Raw genomic sequence first — 19,942 nt, 5'->3', positions numbered from 1 at the left:
AAAAGGTCCATAGTAACAATATTTTTTTCCCCCTTCATAGTAATATAAGTTAGGTTATGTTACGGATGAATGAAGTGCCTTTTTATCAATTACAGCAGATGTTGAATAGCAGATGAAATATGTCAAAAGCCAATAATATATTACGAGGCCTAGAGAACTACAATGAGTTAGCTTTGCATTTAGTAACACCTCCTTATGTAAGAATGGACTGGTGTGTGACACTGGCGAAGGCTCAAAGTTGGGAATGGCTGATATAAGATTGCCAGTTGCACACATAGCAATCAGTTTTTAAGTGTCTGTGTAGAAGAATGGGTTAGTATTGAGATTTTTTTGACTTTGAAAATGGAATGATTGTGGGCAAGATGTGCAGGTACCAGTATCTCAATAACAGACAACATGGTTAAGTGCTTCATTCTGTGGTGTCATGAGTCTACCACGACTGGGTCAACAGCAGTCAAACCACCAGCCAAAGGTCATGCATGGGACACCCACATGTGGTCAATGCCCTTGGTGGGAGTCGTGTCTTGTCTCATAATACAGCAGCAATGCAGTGCAGTGGCCCGGCTAACCACTCAGTATAACAGTAGGAATAACAAGACCAATATCTAAATGGGCTATGCACCAGACATTAGCTCCTATGGGCTATGACAATCGACCAAGAGTGCTTATGCTCACTGCATGAAAGAAACTGCACCTTACTGTACTAAGATATGTAATGATTTACGTATGTTAACTAACATTTTCAAATGACATGTGAAGATATGTCGCCTGGCCTGATGAATCCCATTTCCAACTCTATCATTCTGATGTATATGCATTTGGAGAGAGCAATATGAGGTTATGACACTTGGATGCACTGTTGTAATTCAGCAGGCAATGGTGTAATAGTTTGGGGATGCCTTTGGTCCTCTGATTTACTGTTAATCAATGGCTTAATGGGAATTCCTGCCTTTCTATCATCACGAACCAAGTACACCCCCCCTTCATGATGACTGTGTATCCAGACAACTGCGGCATCTATCAACAAAATATCAATAAAACGCCATGCCACAAAGGCCAGCATGTTGCTAACTAGTTTCATGAACACGACAATGAATTCTCTGTCCTCCCATGGATGCCCAACTCACCCAAATCTGAACCCAATTGAGCATGTTTAGGACCTGCTGGAAAAGGATATTTGATGCTATGACTATCTATCTGACAATTTGTGGGCATTACTGGACACTAATGTGTTCACTGATTAACATAATTGCAATGCACAGGTGGCACTACCACTGGGCACCCTGCCAAACCTTGTGAAGTCCATGTCTGCTTGAGGTATCAGGTAGGTGTTGCTAATGCAAAGCCCATTCAATATACACAAATTCTTTCTTTCTTTGATCTATATTGTCTCTACTAACAAAATTTCAAGAAAATTAACCTATCAACAGTCACTTTGTAGACTACAAAAACTGGTGTCAAATGGATAACATCACATTGCTTACTCAAAAAAAAGTTCACACTGCAATTGTTTTTTGAAAATAATATTGCTACAGCATCTTCTCCAAATGTGTATTTGATCTTGTAACAAATTTTCAAAAAAAAAAAAAAAAAAACACCTCTATTGGCAGCTGCAAACTTCCAGAAAGTTGCATAAAATTAAAATCTTTGGTATATATACATATTATGCATTCTTTCTTTTATGTGTGCAGAATTTCAAGGAAATTTATTTATTGATAATTATATTATAAGCTTTTTAAAATTTTAGCCACAGCAAAAATGAAATAGAATATACACTTTTTTTTTGTGTTATCTTATTAGTGCAATTAATGCTGCTAATAATATTTCAATGTTGCAAACTGTTAATACTATTAACAGTTTGCAACATTTTGCAAATAACAGTTTATAAACTGCTAATAATATTTCAATGTTGTAAAATAATTGACAAGAAAAAATTTTCACAAGTGCCAGCATTATGAGTGTTTAAAACCTGGAGTCTGTCAGACCCTATGCATCAAGCCAAATAAGAAATTGTGACATGGCTGCTCAAAAGTTAAATCAAATATCGGATGACTCCATTCCTATATATTTTACTGTGATTATTAACACAAGTTGAGCTTGAAATTAAGGTTCCTAATCAGAGCTGTAGGGGATGGTGTAGAGTGGTATATGCTGTATATTTTGGCAAATGAATAATGTATAATCTGTTTTTCAAGCATATACCCTTGCCTTTTAACTGATTACCATCTGTTTGGCTATTTGACTGGTTGCATCAATAACAATGATCTCTTAATACCAACACTATACAATACTATAAATACAATTATATAGATTTTTCAATCATTACACCTTTGGCACGGCTGCTACTGTTTGACTGGCTGCACTGTAGTGGACTGATTTGTTAAAGAAGCTTTAATATATCAAACCACTTGAAGCTGGTATTTAAATTTGTTTATATTTTCTGTTACAAATTAGACTCCTGTTCTCACAAAAGATCACTGGTTAACGCCTTTTGTCAATAAGCTTTAACCAGTCTCCTTTTTATCTCCTTTCCAGGATATAAAAATGGCACATTAAAACTTAAATTACTTTGTGAAGTTTATCAGTAACCCTGGCATCCTTCATAAACACTATGATGAAATACAAAGCAAAATGGAATTATTCTGGGGAAAAAAAATAAAATAAAATAATATAACCTTTTCAATAACAATGAAACACGCGGTACTTCTTTCTATAGAAACTTAGAGTTATACCATTTGCAATGTTACGGATTATCAATGCAAAATAGACAGTCTTTTCATTAATGGAAGGGGCCATCTACTTAGGTTAACTAACTAATGATAAAATAACTTACGCCTGATTGATGTAATTCAAGGCCAACTGTAGAACACGAGGAGAAACATATATATTCTGTCTGTAATGATCTAAAACTTTCAATAAAACTTCAAGAATTCCACCAGAAAAGGCTTTTAAATAGTATTCCGAAAATTCTCTGTACTCTTTAGTTACACCTCCTGGGCTACCATATCTGGAAAAAATAAAAATAAATAATAATAATAAATTTAAAAAAATAATAATTTAATGATATTCTAAAACCAATACATACACTAATTACGAGTGCCATATTGATAAAAAAACAAACACAATTTTCTTTATCTTCTCTCACCTCCCTCTCTTGCCAATACATTTATTATCATATACCTGAATAAAAATTCTGGCACCAGGTGTCAGGATTCAGATCAGATCACCTCTGCGAGATGATTAGATTGAGGTGTATAAGGTCTTGAATGGTTTAAGCAGGCTCAATGCTGACGGGATACTTCCACTTGCTCAGATTAAGAACATGAGGGGGCACAGATTCAAACCGAGGAAAGATAGATGTGCAGAAGTTTGCCTTTAGCCAGCGGGTAGTTGATTGCTGGAACAGACTTCAATCTGCTGTTGTGGAAGTTGATAGCTTAAAAAAAATTTAAGGCTGAACTAGACAAACATTTGGAGTGAAACGGGAAAGGTTTTTTTTTTTTTTTTTTTTTTTTTTTTGGCTGATGCTGTATAAGCTTGCTTTCTTGCATCATATGCCTCAACTAATGCTAATGCTACCACAGTTGACACATCAAATACATTTGAGCATGCTCAAACCATTCAAGGCTTTATACACCTCTATCAGATCACCTCGCATGTGCCTAGTCTCCAGACACTGTAATTTGCAAAACTTAAGACTTTCTTTGTAAGAGCAACCCTTTATTCCATTCACTAATCTTGTTGCCCTTCTCTGTACTCATTCCAACAGCTCTACATCCTTCTTAAAATGAGGCCTCCAGACCTCTATACTGTTCTCAAGGTGTGGCCTGACCATTGCCTTATACAAGGGGACAATTACCTCCTTATCCCTGCTAGAAAAATTCCTCTATTTCATTGACAAAACACCATGAGCTACTCTTGCAGATCGTCTGCACTGCTCATAAAACTTCATATCTGCCTGCACAATTACCCCCAGGTCCTTTTCACTCCCTACCACTGTCAGTGTAGTACCAGAGTTGATACGTTACTCTAGGGTAACTGCTTCCCATATGTAGTACTTTACATTTGTCAATGTTAAACTTCATTTGTCACCTCTCAGCCCATCTGCTCAACTTTTCTAGATCCTGTTGCAGCAACGTACTGTCAGTAGTGTCCTTAACAACTCTGCCAACCTTTGTATTGTCTGCAAACTTGGACATTAAGCTTGATATGCCAACATCAATATCATTTATAAATACAGAAAACAACAATGGACCCAACACTGAATCCTGAGGGACTTCACTAATAACATTAGTCCACGATGAGCAGTGTATATTGATTACCACTCTGTCTTCTCCCACCAACCATTCCTTTATCTATAGCAGCAATTTGCCTCCAATGCCACACTGCTCCAATTTGTGCAGCAGTCTTTGTTGTGCAACAGTATCAAAAGCCTTTCTAAGATCCAAATATATTGATATCAAAGTTATTCCCCGCATCCTGTTCCTTTGTGACCACATCATAGTATCCAATCAAATTGGTCCGAAACTTCCCCTTAACAAAACCATGCTCTGTCCAAGCTATAACTGAAGTCTTGTCTAGATGATTCTGCAGTGATTCTTTAACCAGTGCCTCCATTAATTTCCCTGGAACAGAAGTTAAACTAACAGGTCTATAATTAATTGTGTTGCCCTTTGTTCCCCTGTTGTGAATTGGAGTCACATTTGCACATCTCCAGTATATACGTACTTCCCCTGAGTCCAAGGAAGCTCTCATAATTATGGCTAAGGGTTTGCTTACTTTCTTTGCTGCCTCCTTTAATATAACTGGATAGATCCCATCCACCCAGGGTGCCTTTTTTATGTTTATCTTCAACAATTTCTCCTCCACCTTCCTTTCAGTTATTACAAAATCATCTAACTCACTGCCAGTTTAATTCACCTCTAGCATTTCCCTCCCTGAATAACTCCTCATGTGTGAATGTAGATGCAAAATACTCATTTAGTTTGTTAGCCACCTGAGCAGGATCATCAACAGTTGAACCATCAATATCCAGTGGACCAATCTGATTCATCCCTTTCCTTCTAAAGTTTACATAGGTAAAGAACTCTTTGCATCCCTTGCCAAAGATTTCTCATAATCTGTCTTTGTCTCCTAATCTCCTTTGTGACTTGGTTAAAGACCAGCTTATATCTATCATAGGCTTCCATGTCACCCATTAATCTTTATGTATCCCATGCATTTTTATTCTCTGCCACATGTCTCATTAGTTCATCTGATATCCATTTAGGCTAACCTTGAACAATATTTCTTAGTTGGAATGCAAAGCCTAGTAGCTTCCAAGATTAATTCTTTGAATGCTTCCCATGCTAATTTCTTAGTTGGAATGCAAAGCCTAGTAGCTTCCAAGATTAATTCTTTGAATGCTTCCCATTTTGAACTTGCTGTTGGTAACATCATCAGTTGATCCCACCGTATAGAATTTAAATACTGTCTCATACCTCCGTAGTCACCTTTACAAAAGCAAAAACCCTTGCTTTTACCCTTCATGGTTGTTACCTCTTGGAGTAAATCCCACTTCAGCACACTGTGATCACTGCCACCTAGTGGTTCCTTTATCTGCAGATTCTTAATGCATGGAGATCACTACTGATAATCAGATCAAGAGTATTACTCCCTCTAATTGCCACTCAAACATGTGATGTAGAAAACAATCATCCAATAAATCCACAAAAGCCTTGCTAGTGTGTGAATGACCAACCCACAAATTCCAGTCAATATCCGGGAAATTAAAATTTCCCCATTATAAGACTCTCTGATTTACTGGCCCACTATTTCCCTGTACAGTTTTTTATTATACTCATCAGAGTCATTAGGCCTATAACGCACTCCTATTCTCAATTTTGATCTCCTAGTGCTTATGTCACACCAAACTGATTCAACACTGCACTGTCCAGCAATGTCAACTGGCTGTACTTCACTGGATTTTGTGTGTTTCTTAACTAATAGCATAACACTTCCTATCCTGTCTATCTTCCTGTACACATTGTACTCCCCAAATTCGAGTTCTGTGTTCCTTATATCTGTGTGACACCATGTCTCTGATATCCCAACAATATTTGCCTTTGATGTTTTGAGCAATACCTCAAATTCATCAAATTTATTAACCAAACTCCTAGCATTAGTGTACACGCAAGTATACATGCACCTGTTCCTATTCTTAGCTACCCTAACACAACCCATGTGTTTACATGTACTGCAATGACTCCCAGCAGTCTCTGAAATACCCTGCATCTTGTTTTCCAGGCTGCTGCTCATTCCAATAGAAGCAGTGCAAGAATCACTTCCACCTCTGCCAGCGCTACTATTAATCTATTAGTTCGTGTATCTCCCCAAGCTAGCAGTTTTCCGATCCACCTAACACTGCCTCGATAGCATCAGCAAATATTCTCGCCCCATTTCTATTTAAGTGTATCCCATCCCTGTAGAAGCAGTCTCTCCTGTTAACAAGCACAGACCAGGCTGAGAAATATTCTACCCCTTGAGCCTTGCACAAACTCTCCAGGGCCGAATTGATCGACAAGGCTCTCATCATATACTCCCTCCTATCGTGTCTGGGCAGAATTGCAGACACTTTCAAATTCAACCTTAATTCTTGGCTTTTTTACAACAGTGAGTACTTGTTAAGTAATTCTGCCGGTCTCCTACTCTTAATATCATTAGTGCCAACGTGTACAACAATATATCACTTTTTGTGCCCTTAAAAGATGATATCTGCTCTACAATGTCATCAACCTTTGCCCCTGGAAGACTTACCCTGGTTCTGTTCCACCTATCAAGCTTGAAATTATGATAACACAAAAATCTTAATGTTAAAAGATCAAGTAAAACCTTTTATTGTTGTTCCATATCTTAATTTCTTGTTTCTTTAATTTCAGTTGCACTACTTATACTCTCTTCCTTTCTGGGTGAGAATAAAAAAAAATAATAAAAAAAAAACCGAGCAGCAGGAAAAAGTCATCTCACAGCTATGCCAGCATGCATAAATTTTTTAAGGCTCTTAATTTCTTTGTGAATAATTTAATCTTTGAGAACAAAAGAGTTCAATATGGAAGTTGGAATGTTAAAAATGCCCAGCAGTGTTTGAAAATTTTGTGTTAAAAAATGCAGCAACCAATGAAGTGATGACTCTGAATATGCAAGAATTAAATTGCATATGTGATGTTTCAAACATTCCTAGAACTCTGGTAGGGAAGGAAGGTAAACCCTAATAGGGATGAACATTTCTGTTTTTAGATGTTTGTTTTTATTAATGGTTCTCATAAATTTTAGTATAAATATAAATTCTCCATGTGCCTAAGATTTTTTTTTTTTAAGATGAAATCAAAGTTACATGTGGGGACACTCTCTGGATGTCAACAACACAGAGTTTAGCAAGCTTGGGAAAAAATTAAGTAAGATGTGGTTAGAATGAATAATCATATTTAATTGTTTTCAAGGTAAACATATTGAAGTTGAATGTGCATGTGGAAAAGGCCATCCAGCATCGGCAACTACTGCAATCCACTCATGTGGGCCAGTGTATCATTAAAGCATTACTAAAAGTTAGCAGAGTCCATGACAAAATGAATTGTTGATGTGTTGTAGGAATAGGTAGGTGCACCTAGCTAAGTGAGTAGTCAGTGTATTACAGGGTGTCCAAACTAAAAGAGGCAGAGACCGACAATAACCATCCAATTTTAACTTTACAAATGATCAGCTATACTAACAATGGCAATTAAAAAATTGCCAACATAGCAATTTTTTAATTGAATTTACCTACAAGTCAATATACAGACTTACTTTTAGTATGGATATCTACACTAGATCATCAACTAGTATATTAAGCAATTTTTGTGGATATTCATGTATCAACAGCCTCAGAACAATGAAATAAAGACAAACAGTAAAATTATGAAATATAGGGAAAAGAAAATGTAAGCAACTATAATATCAAACAATAATCACAAGGAGTTTTGTCTGATGAAAGTACAAACAACAAATATAACTTAAAAGATTTATACCTGCCATACCTTTCAAAAATCCTGGTTAATATATGAAGAGCCCACTTTTTACATTTCCACCATGCAAGATCAGGACGTTCCTCTTCATCTATCTGATTTGTAGCCTGCAATGTAATAAAAAAAATAAATCAAAGTTAAATATATAATCTTTTATAATCCTGAAAAAGATATTCCAAATTGGCATATAATGTTATGACAGATTTTCTGAGAATGTTCCACACCCTTACCCCTAATAGTAAGCTGAAACACAAAAGATTGTTGAACTCATATAGTACTCTAATGCCATGGCTGGGTTGAGAATAAAGAAAACCTTTGTTATTTGGCTATCTAAAGCTAGTCATATCAAGAATACGCTGAAGGAAAGTTGTCCCAAAAAATGTAAGCAGAGTAGTGACTGAAGAGGACTGACAGTTAATTCAGCAGAGGAAACTGAGAAGATGATTACTATGCAGCTAGATGCTACTCACATTCTAAATGTCAATCCAGAACAGTAGAAGTATTGTTTTTTGAAAAAGATATGCAGTAAAAACTGAATTTTTATGTGATGGAAAAAATGAACAGTATACTTTTTTTAGAAGTATCATCCCGGATGTGAGAACAGTATTCTATAATGGAGGTTTAGTGATCTGTATGTAATTTATAACTGTTCACAGAAAAAATAACTATAGTAGCAAAGGAGAAACTTTATTCTGGTGTCTTAGAATAACACAAAAAACAACTAGGGGGCCATAATGAATCAGGGTATTATGTTTGTTTAGCACCCAAATAATTTATAAGCAACTCAAAATACTTGCGATAAATACACCAACCCAAGTAATATGACAAAAACTTTAATAAAAATAAAATTAAATTAAACACAAGATAAAACTGTATATTTAATATAAAAATATAGAATACACTGATAGCTATGGAGTTAAAAGTGATAAAAACAACAACAAAGCTTACAAAGGTGACAGCCTCCTTTTTCAACAATGGAACTTTACAGCCCCAGACATCCTTAAACAATGCCACAGGATCATAGCCTCGATGGATAATGGATGAATATAGACTTCCCTATCTGTATTAATGGTTTTATATTACAAAGAACAAATACATAAGCTCTCAAGCCATTTCCAGTGCCAATACCTATGCAAACAATTGATAATAATTGCATTGTCATCTGGAAAAATTTTACGATCTTCCTCCTAGAAGTTCTCAGCCACAGCAGATTTCCCTTATATATAATCAGCAGACTCTACCTTTTATTATCTTTAAACCTACTTGCTGACTTTCCTATATAACAGTCCCCACAATCTAGACGTACAGTTCCACTTCAGTTAGATCTCCAGTACAGTTCACTGTACCCTTGATAAGAACAGGGTTGTTCTTACCAAGGGTACCCTTGGCACAACTGTATGCAGCCTCCATTCTGGTAGCTGCGCACAGCATGTCGGACAAGTCTGTAACATCCTTGAGATTCATTCTGTTAAGTCTGGATAGTCAGGAATATATGCGTTAACAACAGGTGTGAAGGCCTCTCCTCTCTCCGGCTTTGCTCCTCCCATTCCCAAATATACTTGTCCAAAATCTTCTAGGGTAGCCACATTTTTGGAGATTTGTTGTGACACATCTAATCTCCTCTAGTCCAGTGGCATGCAAACTTAATTCGCTCGTGACCCACTTTATTAAATATAAAATTGACACAACTCCTCAATGTAAACCCCGAGGGAGGATGACAAGATTTTTAGAAGAAAAGTGGCATTTTATAAATTATGAAGTAGAAAATTTTGAGTACTGAGAAAGGAATAAAAAAATTGTTTCCTTTTTAATTTACATATTAAAATAATTGTTTAATATTTTAATTGAATACGGCAAAAACAACAAATCAAATTCTTATTCTTCAATTAAGATTACAAAACAATAAAAAATGAACAATTACAAAACAATTAATGAGAAGAATGAGCTTAGATAACCGATAATATTTGGTCCATATTTAGAAGTAATATTTGAAATTGTTAATCTCATGTCAACTTCAGGATAAAGACTAGAATGCTGTTTTGTTTTTATAGCTGTTAATTTTATGACATAAATATGTAAACCCGAAAGGCAGCTAGCTATCTTTGTATTGCCATTATTTTCGAAAGCTTCTGAGTATATTTGTTCCCTGTCCTTGAAGACTTAAATTTAAATCATTAAGTTTTTCAAATATATCAACAAGGTAGCCAATTTTTCCAAGCTTTTTTTGATTTGTAAACAATTGAGCAAGGTTCTGATCTGTATCTGATAAAAACAATAAAACATGTTTGAGGTCAATAAGACGTCGCAACATTTTACCACTGGATAACCACCTCACTTTGATATATAGAAGTGTTTCATAAGCAGATCCCATTTCATTACAGTCTGTCCTCGTATAGCACGATAGTTGTGTTCCTAGAAACCCTCGTGCAATGCAAAATCGTGCAATATAAACAACAGGCCCTATGGGAAAAATAGGGTTAGGTGCTGACCACCCAAGATTGAACACACATTTGTAACCTAAACATTACCAAACACAATAAATAATCGTAATAAAATATGTAAGTATTTTTTTGTTACGACTGTTACATAATAAAATATTGCTAATGCTTCTATCGTAAGCAAACTTGTTTTTTGTTTGATTTTCTATCCAAACAGATGACAGTCGTTCCATCTCTTCCAATTCTTTGTGTCTTAATCTGATGGATTTTAATTACACTTTGAGTTGTGCCTACTATGAAAGTTTTTATTTTCTCTGCGTTCTTTGTAATTCTCGGTGTTGCCTCATTTAGGTCTGTAGCACGTGCAATATCATATGGTCTTTCATTTCGCTCAAAGCGTTTCACAATTTCTATTTTTTCTCTATCGACAGAGGTGGACTGGCCATAAGCCTTACCGGGGAAACCCCGGTGGGCCGGAGGCCCGTGTGATTTTGGCCATAAACCATAGTATGAGGCCACTATAAATTTTCCCGGGTAAGAATTTTTGACCCAGTCCACCTCTGTTTATCGATATTGCTTTTCTTTTTCTCTCTGAATCTGCAGTGTCTTCACCAGGACGCTTCCTTTTCACACCTTTTAAGTATTTTACTCATTTTTAAGGAATAAAGCACAATTACAAAATGAGGAGGCACACTTGATACACATAAACAAAGCTGGGCGCGTGTAGCAACTGAATAAACAACACCGTAAAGGCAGAGATACACTAACACCTCACATTTTACTAAAGCACATTTCTAGGGATTACTACCATAAAACAATAAAAACAATTTCCAGTTGCGTTTCTGCTAGTGGAATCTGTTATAAACTGGTAGTAAACTCGATCTAATTGCATTTGCAATTATACTGATAGCTGGAATTGTGTTGGTTTTTACGCTATTATGGTGAAACGTGTTTCCCCTTCACTGATATAAAAAACAAATACATTTTCAGAATCTTCTCTTCATTCCTATCGTGTTGCATTCGGTTGGGGTGATTCTGCGTTTGATTGCCATTTCTTGTAAACACAAAGGCGAATCATGCATAAGCGAATTCGGTTCATGTTATATAAGATATCGTTCCCCTATTTATAAATCGTGTATGATCGAATTCGTGTAGTGAAAACACGTGTTATATGAGGACTGACTGTATAGTGAAAAGTCTGCTATCTAAGCTTCTACTTTCAATAAAGTTGATCACACTTACTGCATCTTTCAAAACTTTGTGCAAATCAGTTTGCATTTCCTTTGTTACTAATACTTCCCTATGTATAAAGTAAAGTGTAAAGTGTGTTGATGTCTAGCAGCACCGGGCCCCCCCCCCCCCCATCTCCACATTGCTTACATTGTGGGTGTGCCTGTTCACTGGGAATGCCAGAGATTTAGAAGTGTGTGGATATTGTATAAGTGTTGTGTCATATAATGCAATTATTAAAAACTGTATTTGGAGCAATTTCCTTTACTTTGCCTTTTAAACCTTTATTTAACGCAGCCATCAGTACAAATCACAACATAGTTGTTCCACGTTAGATTATTTGTTTGAAAGAAAATATTTATAACATCAAAAATCTTCTGACCCGTCATTCTTCTTTGCAAAATAGAAAATCTTTCAAAATATCCCCCCTGTAGCAGTACCCGACATATACAATAAGTTGAGCGAGGTTTGAAATATCTGTGGATTCATCTAACTGTATTGAAAAAATTGGACTTTCTCTCAATCGATTTAATAAATTGAATTTTATGTTGTCCGATAACTGTAATTTGCCGTGAGACAGAGGAATGGTTTTGAAATCATTGCTCTACTTTTCTCCATGTGTAATTGAAATAATTTTTATTGCAGCAAGGAAACTGAATTACAAAGCAGAATTAAGCTTGCGTGCAACAGTAAATATACACAGCAAAAAACTTGCTATGTATATTTACTGCTACCGCACACTGCTTAGTTCGAGTAGCAAGGTCTCTACACCTACAGTATTGAAAATGTAATTTTAACAACAGGTTTTTAGCTTTTATGTATGCAAAAAATAAATTTATTTAAATATTTCCGCAACCCCTTTAATTTATTCCATGACCCCTCTGGGGGTCACGCCCCACTGCTCTAAGTCTATCATCAGAGGTGCTGATGATAGACTAGAGAATTGAACATTACACGGGCCAAACCCTATCCCAAGGGCCCTAATTATGCTATTTTTACAAGGGTCAGCTTCTGCTATACTGTAATGCACATATTGTCCTATAGACTTTCATCTTCACTCTAGGACCATCCTTATAAACCAACACTCTACAAGAGAAAGGGTACTTTCTGTTTCCACCTCCAAGGTAAACTGAATGAAAGAGGAACCCCATTGAGAAAATTAAGGACTTTGTCCTCTCCTCCCTTCCATATAATGGCAAATATATCATTGACATAGAGTTTCCACACACACACACACACACACACACACACACACACACACACACACACACACACACACACACACACGGGGGGGGGGGGGGGGGGACATGACCATTAAAAATCCCAGACTCTCACTCTTCCATACCTAAATTAGCAACAATATTAATTTACTTACACAACGTACAAGTTTGTGCAATAACGTCATGTTAGTATGCAGCAAACTCAAAAATAGCTAAACTTTCACGCAGCCTGGGGCTTAAGCCTTAAAAGTGTTTTAGTCTGATTTACTTACACGTGGATGGTGATCAGGAGTGATCAACATTTTAACTATTCACAAAGTTGCTAGTTAAAGTGGTTATTTCTTATGGGACAATTCAGCCATTTGTGACTAGCCTCCTCACTGATGATCACAGAGAGTGCCAAATTCTCACATCAGGATTTTGGTCAACATGCTGCTGCCGCTGACCCAAACCTTCATTCTTCCAACATTCTAGTGAAAAATTATAGGGATATATCTATGATCCAGAAACAAAGGTCCAGACCGTTCAATGGAAGATGCCATGTTCTCCAAGGCCACAAAAAAAAAAAAAAAGAAAAAAAAAAAAGACAATCTCTATCAAAAGGGAAGGTGTTGCTTATCACTTTATTTGACTCACATGGCACTGTTCTTTATGAATTTGTCATAATGAAGTGTACGTTCAAACAGTGAACCGGGAATACTACAAAGAGTTCTGAGGTGACTGAGCAATACTGTTTGGAGAAAATGGCCAGAAAGGTGAGCTTAAGGGAACTGGTACTTGTAGCTGAACACACATACAGGTATAAGCATAGTCACAGATTTCATGTGGGGAGCATGTATAGTAATACAGTCATGCTAATTATGGGAAATCTTCTGTGGATGAGCACTTCTGGGAGGAAAATCATCAAAATCTCCCCAGAAAATGCACTTATTATTGATTGTTCACCTAAGTACTGGCACTGGAAATGGCTTGAGAGCTTACAAATTTTTTCTTCAATATTCAGAACATAATACCATTAACAGAGATAGGGGAATCCATATTCATCCTGTGTTCAAGGCTGTAATCCTTGGAAGGGATGAAACTCTTCATCGAGTTTCATCTTTTCCAAGGATTACAGCCCAGACTCAATGACCATTTCTAGTCTCCGTGAACAGGTGGAGGATAACAATCCTTCAAGTCATGATCTTGCTGTGTTATTTAAGTATAAAATTCCACTGTTGGCAAAGGAGGCAATTGCCTCTTAGAGGTTTGTTGTTGTTGTTTTATCACTTTTAACTCCATAATTTTATCAATGTATTTTATTTTATATTAAATATACAGTTTTATCTTATCTATACTTTGTACCGTTTTTCATTTTATTAAAGATTTTTGTCATATATATGGGTTAGCATATTTATTGCAGTTATGAGTGATCTCCAATGACTGAGAAAATTATTCACAAAGAAACACAAGAAATATTAGCAATTCTGAAATAAGTCTGGCAGGCTGCCAATGCAACTCAGATGCATTTCTGTGAAAATTAAATTCTTATCTTGTACTTTTCCATGCTTAAACATCTTTTCCATTGTTGCTTCACTGGAGTATTTTTTCTATCTAGTTGATAACCCTGACCTAGATAAAACATCAGCAGGAAGATGCCGTTTTTAACATAAGTTGTCTACATATTCAATAACTAACATGTGAAATTTCATTCCCGTAGGTGATTGTACACTAGAGGTGGAGCCTGGAATCTGAGGAAGGATGCAATGGTTGAAAAAGTGGAGTATCGAGCAGTGATCAAGTTCCTGTATTTGCAGGGTAAGAAAAGCTCAGGAAATTGATGAAGAAATTAAAGCTGTGTATAGGAAGAATTGTCTATCCTATGACACTGTAAAAAAGTGTAAACAGTAGTTCCAGTGCTGTCATACGTGTCTTTTACGAGCCAAGAGAAGGAAGGCCATCAACATCCACAGACAGTGAGACGGTTGCAAAGGTTGAGTAGCTGGTGATGAGTGACAGATGTGTGACAATGCATTTCATCGCAAATGCAGTGGGAATTAGTTATGGGTCTGCCCACAGCATTTTACACGACCATCTGCACATGTCTAAGGTCTCTGCACGATGGGTTCCAAGATTGCTGATGCCTTTGCAGAAGCAATGTCGAATGCAATGTTCTCACCAACTGTTGGATTTGTGTAATATGGATGTTGAGAACTTTTTTGATTGGTTGGCAACAAATGGCGAATGATGGGTGTACCAGTATGGTCTAGAGACTAAAGACACATCAAAGCAATGGAAGAACACCTCCTCTACACCTACCAAAAAGGCAAAGACCACTCCATCTGTAAAGAAGGTGATGTCCATGTTTCGGGACAGAAAATGGGTTATCCTGACAGATTACCTACCTCGTGGTTCCACACTTACTGGAGAATACTACAGAAATCTTCTGAAAAAGTTAGGCAATACTTTGAGGTGAAAAGGCGTGGAATGTTAACCAAAGGTGTCTGTCTGTCTTCTGTCAGACAATGCATCGGCTCACACAGCCGCTGCCACCACCAACTTTGTTGCCCAGTGTCTGGCTTTGAACTACTGCAGCACCCCATTCTCCTGACCTAGCACAATCAGACTTCTTATTTCAAGAAATGAAGAAACCATTACATGGACACCGCTTTGATTCATCTGAGGAAGTCATCAGTGCAGACAATCAGGGCATTAAACAACTGATCCATAGATGGGAGAAATGTGTTACTATGAGGGTGGTTCAATAAAGTATCGCCCTCACCTACTTCCACATATCTCTGTACTAAAGGTGTAAAATTTCAGCCCTGTGTCTTAATTTGTTTTTCTCTTATAGAGCTGAACATGTGATGAAGTAGCAATCACGGACAAAGTTGAAGCCAGAGCTGTAATCCGGTATCTGTTCTTGAAGGGGAAATCTCCTAAAGAAATCTAAGAGGAACTGACTGCTGTATATAAGGATGAAGCCCCATCCTATCGCATTGTGAAGCACTGGCATAGACAATTTAGGTGTGGTTGGACATCGGTAAAATCTGAGCACATTCCAGGTCGTCCCCATTCAACCATTGATGACAGCATTATCAGAAAAGTGGAGTCATTAACCATGGAAGATCACCAGATATCTGTGTGTGAATTGTCCCAGTAGGTGAAGATTAGTGTGGGCTCTGTTGAAACAGTCTTTCATGACCCAACTTCATTTACGGAAATTGAGTGCAAGATGGATTTCCCAATTATTGACTGGTTTCCAGAAGGCTGATCAACAACAGAAATCACAAGAGTTGTTAGCCCTGTGCCAAAAAAACGAGGAAGACCTTTTCTCTCGTATCATCACTCAGGATGAAAGTTGAATACACCACTTTGACCCTGAAAGTAAAAAGGAGTCTGTGGAATGGCAACATGATGGTTCCCCACCCCCCCCCCAAGAAGGCAAGGGTCCAAGCATCAGCAGGAAAGGTCTTGCTGACAGTGTTTTGGGATTAGAAAGGCATAATAATGACTGATTACCCGCCGAAAGGTAGAATAATTACAGGTGCCTATTATGCCAACTTACTCACAAAATTACGGGAAAATCAGAATATGTAGGTGTGGCATGCTGTCCAAAGGTGTGAGAATGCTTCAAGACAATGCCCCAGTTCACACTTCTGAAATTGCAACAATGCAAGCGGCCACTTGTGGATATGAAATGCTGCCCCATCCAGCCTACTCACCCAATCTTGCACCATCGGACTTCTTGTTTCAAATCATTTTCAAATCACCTTCCCTCAAATCATTTCTTCAGGGGACCCACTTTCCTGACGATGAGACACTCGTTTCTGCAACAGAGTCATGGTTCAAAGACCAACCTCACCACTTCTACAAAAATGGCATCCATAACATCATCCATCGATGGGAAAAAATGTGAAAATCTGCACAGTGGCTATGTAGAGGAGGACTAAAACCTGTGCCAAGAATCAACAGGCTAGTACCTCTGCAGCTAGGTCAGTGCAATTCTTTATTGAACCACCCTTGTATATGTGGAGAGTATATAGAAAAGGATTAAAGTTCCTGTGAAGGAACTTTAATGTGAAAGTTCCTATGAATTTAAGATGTTTAAACTTGTGTTAGCAATTTTATTGGGTTTCTAACTTTGGGTGTTTTACTTACCAGACTGACTGAACATTTTTTTTAGTGCTCTGCTCCTATCCTTATTTTTCCCATAAGTCCTGTTGTTTTTAATGTGCGAAATACCATAACGTGGAGATTTCACATGTACCACATTATAGCAGAACTTACTGTATTTAATACAAACCATTTCATATGCCAATTTTGATGATGTTTTGAAATCCATGTGAATATAATTCAAGGCTAGAGGAATAATAAAGTGGTTTTAAGAACTAATCACAACAAACACTGCACTAATTTAGAAATAGTTGTTGTTGTTGTTGTTGTTTTGGTTTTTAGGAGCAATAGCAACTAAGGCCATACTGCTCCGGGATATGCGGTGGTCATTCCCTGACCTTTCCGCATCTTCCGTATTTGGTGGTGACGGGCTTGAACCCTGGTCAAATCAAGAAGCATGTTATACACACTACTGCTCCTTCCCACCTGGCTATGGAGGCACCCAGAAATAGTAGTATTAGTACAGTAAACTCTAAAATCTGGCATACCCAGAGACAGAGGAATACCTAGTTAATGAGTAGTTTAGAGGAACACATTTCAATAAATATGAAATATAAAAAATAAACTTTATTTACATAAGCATTTATAATGATTATCTTATCATTTCATGTTTTTTGAAGATTTAAACTACATATTGCAATGGCCTTAATTTTCACAGCAGAACAAACACTTGCCTTTGTAAGTTGCAATGGTATTGAACTATTTTCAACAGATAGCTTTAGCTACCTGTTGAAATTCAAACTTTGAAAACTGCTTTTGTATATCACATAGCAGCTCATATGAAACAACTTATTTACAACTGTTTTGACTACACATTGCCACCAGACCATCTATTATTTAAATGAGGTATCAGTTAGCTATTAAACTGGCTCTCACAGTAGTCTGATCTTTTAAACAAATGGCCAATTAACCTTTTGGAGAGGTCAATTGTGAAAGCCTTACAATACCATGGTGAAATTTCAGATTACTGCATTATCAATGCAGTTTAAATCCTGCTGGCTACAGAAACATATTAAAAGACAAGATACTCCCATAAGCATCTTATAAAGAAAAGAATGTCATTTTTTTTTGCACAGATTCTTAGACATGTGATCACTGATATTAGTGCTGGATTTCACAAAGTATTAATAATAATAATACAATACAAATAGTATTATAATATTAATAATAATGGAATAGAAATTGCTCAGTAACCAATAAATCTCACAATTCAAGCCCAAACCTTACATGGAATTAAGTGTGCATTACTTAATTATGAAACAATCAGCTATTTTAGAAATGGTTGTACCATCTTTTAATCTGAGTAAGTTCCCCCCCTTCTCCCATATACTGTTAAAAAGAACTACAAGATCTTAGCACTGATAAACGAATATTATCATTTAGCTCTCGCTCTCTCTCTCTCTCTCTCTCTCTCTCTCTCTCTCTAGAATGCTCTTTACAAACACAGGAGAACTAATGCAAATTCAATTGAAGAAAGTTAATAATTAAACTAAACAGCAAGTACACACAATTCAATTATACTAACCTCAGGTACAAGTCTGTCTATAACACTGCGAAATACTTCCATCCATTGAGCAAACATGTCTCGGGAAATTAAATCAAGAGGTAAAGTGTACTGTACAAGTGCAAAGTATATCTTCAAAATCTGTTTCTGAAGAAGAACTGATACTTCAGAGGGATCACCCAATAACTGGATACAGCGCTGATATATCATTGGTAAAAGCATATGCATTGCTTCATTAAGGGGACCTCTCTCATCAGGTTTTTTATATCTACAATAAGAAATTTCTAAGTTACTGTATAGTGGTACTAAAGACAAGACTTCTGTATGTAAGTACTTCTATTCCAATTAAAGTCAGAGGCTTCCATATTATCAATAAAATATGAAAAATAAATTTAAAATTTATGAAAGCATTAGCATTATTACGTGACAAAACAGTCTTAAAAATTATCTAATATTCACCAATTATATCACAGCTGTCTAATATTATTTTTCTGCATTTGTATTTGAGAAGAAATGCTGAATGCTCCCTTGGTTTGTATTAAATGCACTATTTTAATCTATCTGCACAATTACAATATTTAAAATATTTAACATTAGGTTAACTCTTAAAATAAGTAAAGTATAATACAAAAAAATCTCATGCAATACTGTAACATTTCAGTTACTATGCTACAGCATTTGATGAAAGAATACCATGTGACGTCACTTAACCAACACTAATCTTGCATGTCACAACAATTTCTTCAATAGTAAATAGATGGTTTCCTCGAATGAGTTCTTCCATTGCAGATACAATTTTGAGTGTCACGCCACAATGTACTTGCCCTGGTCGAACAAAATCCTTGCACTTTCAATATTATTCTTAAATTTATTTACCCAATTGTAGACCTGCCACTGACTCGTGTAGGCTTCACCATACTGAGCCAACATCTTACAATAAGTATCAGGTTTTAGTCCTTCTGCACTCAATAATCAGATAGGGATACTATCATCTTGAAAACTGACTGTTTCCAAATAACACCAGCAGACTTCAATCAATAATCTGACACAAGATTATCATCAGTGTTTGCATAATATGCATTTTATATCAGTTTTGCAGCTTTCATTTAAATACTTTTGTAATTGTAAAATTTAATTTTAATTTAAAACAATGCTGCACTATTTTCATGGTAATCACAGAATGGAAATCAGTAATCATGAAAATGAATCAGATAAAATATTAGTTAAGCTGAAATGCATAACTGGTCTGCTCAAGCACTGGTAGTTTTCAGCATATAATTATTCCTTTAATGATAAATGTGTAATGTTTCAGACTGAAATTATTTTTGGTTCCCATGAAAATAATTCAATGCAAAT

General features: G+C 36.4%; 1 protein-coding gene across 2 annotated transcripts in view; it reads right to left on the bottom strand.

The window, feature by feature from the left end:
• msk (importin-7 msk) overlaps positions 1–19,942 on the bottom strand; it is a 205,955-nt gene that overhangs the window by 107,879 nt on the left and 78,134 nt on the right. The window contains exons 4-6 of one of the 2 annotated variants that reach the window (XM_090383499.1): positions 18,608–18,854; positions 8,043–8,146; positions 2,834–3,007 (exon numbers count right to left, since the gene is read on the bottom strand). In XM_090383499.1, coding sequence (XP_090239625.1) covers positions 2,834–3,007; positions 8,043–8,146; positions 18,608–18,854 — 525 coding nt within the window. The remainder of the gene's footprint in view (positions 1–2,833; positions 3,008–8,042; positions 8,147–18,607; positions 18,855–19,942) is intronic. The other variant, XM_090383500.1, reaches the window with a different exon arrangement.

The sequence above is a fragment of the Mastigoproctus giganteus genome, chromosome 10 (genome assembly GCF_048544385.1).
Source record: "Mastigoproctus giganteus isolate SK-2022 chromosome 10, ASM4854438v1, whole genome shotgun sequence".
Lineage (NCBI taxonomy): Eukaryota > Metazoa > Arthropoda > Arachnida > Uropygi > Thelyphonidae > Mastigoproctus > Mastigoproctus giganteus.
Note: the sequence above shows the minus strand (reverse complement) of the source record. Positions and strands in the feature narration are given on the sequence as shown.